Genomic DNA, 4,536 nt, shown 5'->3' on the forward strand with positions numbered 1-4,536 from the left:
CCACACTGGAAATTGAGGATAATTGCGATGAGCCGCAGTCACTGACCTGACTTGACTTGAGTGGCTCCCCGGAACTGCACTGCCTGTAGTGACTATTTCACTACAGGCAGTGTAAGCCGCTGTGTGTAGGTGCAGATAATAATATTCACGAGTTTTTTTGCTGAAACAAAAAGAAAATGAGTTCTGTGTTCACTTAGAGTTCATATATTTGCCTAAATTTTCAAATATTACCAAAGATAAGAACCTCAAATTGACTGTTTTATTGTGTTTAAGTGAAGGAGTTTGACACTTTTCTCTTCTTCCTTCCACTGTCAGGACTGTGTGAGGATCGTGTCGACTGCAGGACCTCAGATCTGTGTTCCCAGGGTCTGTGAGCCAAGCGTGAGCTGATTTCTTTATCTTTCATGGAACCTTTTAACCCCAAAGATCCATCGTCTAATACGTTTGTGCTCAGTGGTGTTAACAGCCCACTTGAAAAAAAAACATACATTACTTATTGTTTCTAAAACAATAGTGAAGCTCCTCTCATATAGGGTGGACATAGTTTAATCCCCTCAGTGTAGATGAGGCATGGAACTGATGTTTAAAATGCTTTTTTATTGTTAAAAAGTGTGTGACACCAGTGGTTATAAAAGGCCAATATTATTTTCCAGGTAGATGAGACACTCAACCTTTTTGGTGCCATTTGTTCACAGGTCAGCATGGCACACTTTCTACACAGAAGTTACGGTTCTTGCCCCAAAAATGTGCCTCAATTCTCATTCTCCCGCTGAACCTGATTACACGACGATTAAGAATTGAAAATCAAGCCGACGTGTATTGATGTGTCTCTTTACTTCTGAAAAATGTTGGAACAAATGCACTCTAGTATCATATTTTATACTGTTCATCAAATCTCCGACATACATTAACAGATATACGGTCAAGACACTGTTGCAGAATGAGTACATTCGTCTGTGGGCTAATCAGAGAAAAATCACCTATTGGCAACTTAAAATGCAGCAGTTTTGCATCCTAACATTCATCGGTTTATGCTGTTTTTTTTAAGATCCCTTGCTGCATTTTAGTTTATATAATTTCATAGAGCCACTTTACTGTTTTATGTAAATGCATGTCAGTATTAGTAGTATAGCACAAGCAGTATAAGACAATGCTCCATGCGTACGTGCATCTTCTTAATTGTTCCACGCACACTCATCGTCAGAGTAAGTGAATCACTGGGAACATGTGATTCATGGTGTCGTATCAGTCGAATATAAAAAAGCTGTAGATATGTAACATACAGGCAGCAGAGATGCCGTGTGTTCAGTCTGCATGAGAAAGGTGCGGAAAGTTACGAGTGTTTGTTTTTTACCAACACAGCTTCCTTTTGCAAGAGGCAAGACTGTATTTTCAAAGTGAACTTAAGAGAATTCAGTGTAATAATCAGTGGATTCAGTAACATTATATTTAAAATGACAATAAAAAGACTGGTCTTAACATCGGCTTTTTCCCTTCACTGTCCAGACCCGTGCAGGAACCATCAACTGGAATGAGATAAATACATAGAAAATAGAGTATATATATATATACATATATGTGTGTGTGTGTGTGTAAATGCTGTAGTGTGTGCACATAAGAAGAAGGAAAGCAACGTGTACAATAAAGGTAAAAATGGTGCTATTTAGACATATACATTCAATATTCATAAATAAGGCAAGGCAGGTATGACTGGAGTTACAAGCTTTGGCATTTAAGACACAATGTGGAATGAACGTCCTCTTGCAGGACAGTCCAAAAATAATGTGCGACGGCACACGACAGACACCACACTAGCAACAGGACGTCAGGTCGATGACATTCATGTGTATTCGCCGCCATAATGGTCCCAAGACAAATATTTCAATAGAAGGAGAAGGGGATTTCTGCTTGACGAGGGTATTTGAGGTCTGTGGAGGCAGACTGACTGCTCCACGTTCAGGCTGCAGTCCACAGCTCCAGTTTCTGTGAGCTTCTCTCCCCACTGTAGCATCCTTGAGCAAGCCACTCAACGGAAAAAGTGACCCTTCTGTTTGACCTCCGTGTGTGAGGACGGTAAACCCAGATTACTGTTGTGGATGGATGACAGCATGATGACATAGCCAAGGCCGCAGTGAGGATTCAGACTGAGACTGCAGGGCCTGGATATGGCTCCCCACCGCACCAGAAATCCTCAGGCTGAGGGACCTCTAGCAGCCATGCCTCATCTTCTTTCTCCTTCTCCTCTCCCTGCTCCTCCCCGCTCTTTCCATCCGTTTCCCTCTCTGCTACAGTTTGCAGGATTTTGTAATAGTGGCAGTCCCGCCCGTCGTCCTGATTGTATGGCGGCGCCAAGATATCCAGGAAAGCGGCGGGCCCCCCCACTGCGTCGACGCGATGCAGATTATCTTTCAGAGGGGTGAGGAGGCACGGCCCGCTGTTCTCCGTGTACTCCTCCACCGACCGGCGTATGGAGCGCCACACGGAGGCCATCTGGAGAGGGTCCAGCGGAGGATCGAAATGAGGTGTGACGGAGTTGACAGTCAAATGATTTTCCAGTTTATCAAAGCAGTGGACGTTCACCTTCCCATAGAGGACCTGCAGGAATCAAGAGGGGGGAATATAAAATATCAATATTTATAGGTAAACAGAGATTTTTACACTGACAGCAATAAAATGATGCAAAGCTTGTAAAACCAGAACAGTGTTGACAAAAGACCTTTAACCCTCTTATGACCATCATGAACTCATTTGAGATACAGGCTGTCGATGTCAGTCTTTAAGGGAAAATATCATTTGAGGATTAAATGAGAAGCGGATGGCAACATTGCAAGTGTAAGAATTAGGTGCATAGCTTTTTCACACCCCACTGGAGACGCCGACAAAAATGAAATTGACCTATAACCTATGAAAATACAAACGTTTAATGAACTTAGTGTTGCGCAACGCAACAAAAAGCACTCACAATAAGCTGCTAATGGCGACTTTCCCATGTCTGGTTAATCCTGAAGGGAGAAAATAATGAATATATTATGTGAGTGAGTTACAAAGGCTGTCTATCTTGCCAACATTCAGTCCTAGTGATTTATTTTGAAGTACCACACTAGCATCCATGCAGTCATTCCACATTTGACTGACATTCTAATTTTAGTGAAATGAGTTTGTTTCCTCTTTATTGAGAGATACAAACCAAATGAAGAAAGATAAACAGACTTTATGTTGATGATTTTCTTCAACAATATAAGAAAGGTTCAATATAAATAGTATAATGATTATGCATTGTACAAACACACACAAAAATGTTTAAAACCACAGTTAATTTTGTCTTCAACATTCAGGCAGGAGTAAAACTCTACTTTTAACTTGGATAGATCAAACGTTCTGAATCACTGACTCAATTAGTTGGGAATGCTGAATCAACATTCCCAACTATGGTGTTCCTGTTTAATTCATTACATGGAATCCACTTTTATCATGATAATTATCAGTATCAACTAGGTTGAACATATTTTACCGTGATTATTCTGGCTATATCACCCAGCTCTGTTAACAATTACTATATCGTGAATCGTAATTGTATTGGCTAAGAGAATCTGACAGGAAATTAACACACTGTCCACACTGTCCCAGGTCTAAAACAAGCTACAATAACAGCCAGCATTGGTGTAAAGACCTTGAGCATGCCGTTCATGTCCGGGTGGTCGTGAAGCGGGATGGAGGCGCCACTCCTCAGCAGAAACACCCCCATGCTGAACACCTCAGTCTCGCAGATGTGCATGTACGTGACCGGCGGATTCTGGAGCCCCGCTGCCCCGGCGCTCCCTTTGCTTTTCCGGGGAGCAATTTTCAGGTCGGCAGCTCTGACCGCGGTCACCAAGGAGATGAGCTCACTCTGTTTATCTGCGACGTTGGCCGAAGAGTTGGGGTCTTGTAAGGTGACGTAGGCCTGCTTCGCTATCTTCTGGATAAGCGGAGTTTTGTTGTCCCGCGGCATTTTGACTGCGAACACGAACAAACATACACACAACTAACGGTTATCGGCGTGTCCCTGGCACGGTTCCGGCGCGACTACAGCCCCCGTGAAACGCTTTTTAATAATCCAGTATCACCAGATTCCCGCCGAGGTGAACCCGCCGAAGCTTAATGCACACCGCGAATCAAGTTTTTGTGGAAAAATAAAACGTATTTCGTGGTGATATAGTCTGATTTCAGCCCCAGATTTGAGCCACCCTGCGGTCATTTTCCACAGAAGTCCCCTCGGTTGTGTTCACACCGAACAAGCGCATGAGATGCAAAGCATCCTGGGATATGGAGTCTGATCACAAATCACAACCTCAAATGTCCTTATTCTGGATGATGTTCAGTGAACCATTGCGTGCAAAGGATGTAAGAGAACGTCTTCACGTGGCTTTGTAAGATTAGCTTACACAACAGTATCTCTGAAAACATATAATACAAAAATATAACTTGATATGCATTTAATGTAGCCTACATTTCCCAGAAGCCACTGGGAATCAACAGGATTACAGAGGGGAAGGC

At 42.7% G+C, this 4,536-nt stretch overlaps 1 protein-coding gene across 1 annotated transcript; it reads right to left on the reverse strand.

Annotated features, from left to right (window-relative positions):
- Positions 1-577: 577 nt before the first annotated feature.
- On the reverse strand, positions 578-4,276 carry adoa (2-aminoethanethiol (cysteamine) dioxygenase a). The gene is made up of 2 exons (XM_058622033.1): positions 3,671-4,276; positions 578-2,595 (listed from the first exon to the last, which is right to left on the reverse strand). The coding sequence occupies exons 1-2, from the start codon at positions 3,989-3,991 to the stop codon at positions 2,140-2,142; spliced, it is 777 nt and encodes a 258-aa protein (XP_058478016.1). The 5' UTR covers positions 3,992-4,276; the 3' UTR covers positions 578-2,139.
- Positions 4,277-4,536: the final 260 nt, after the last annotated feature.

This window comes from Solea solea, chromosome 21 (genome assembly GCF_958295425.1).
Source record: "Solea solea chromosome 21, fSolSol10.1, whole genome shotgun sequence".
In the NCBI taxonomy this organism is placed as follows: Eukaryota; Metazoa; Chordata; class Actinopteri; order Pleuronectiformes; family Soleidae; genus Solea; species Solea solea.

Coding starts and splice junctions, on each gene's coding strand:
- adoa (XM_058622033.1), bottom strand. CDS start 3,991: ATGCCGCGGGACAACAAAACTCCGCTTATCCAGAAGATAGCGAAGCAG. Junction 2,596..3,670: donor ACATGAACGGCATGCTCAAG/GTCTTTACACCA, acceptor TGATTCCTGCAG/GTCCTCTATGGGAAGGTGAA.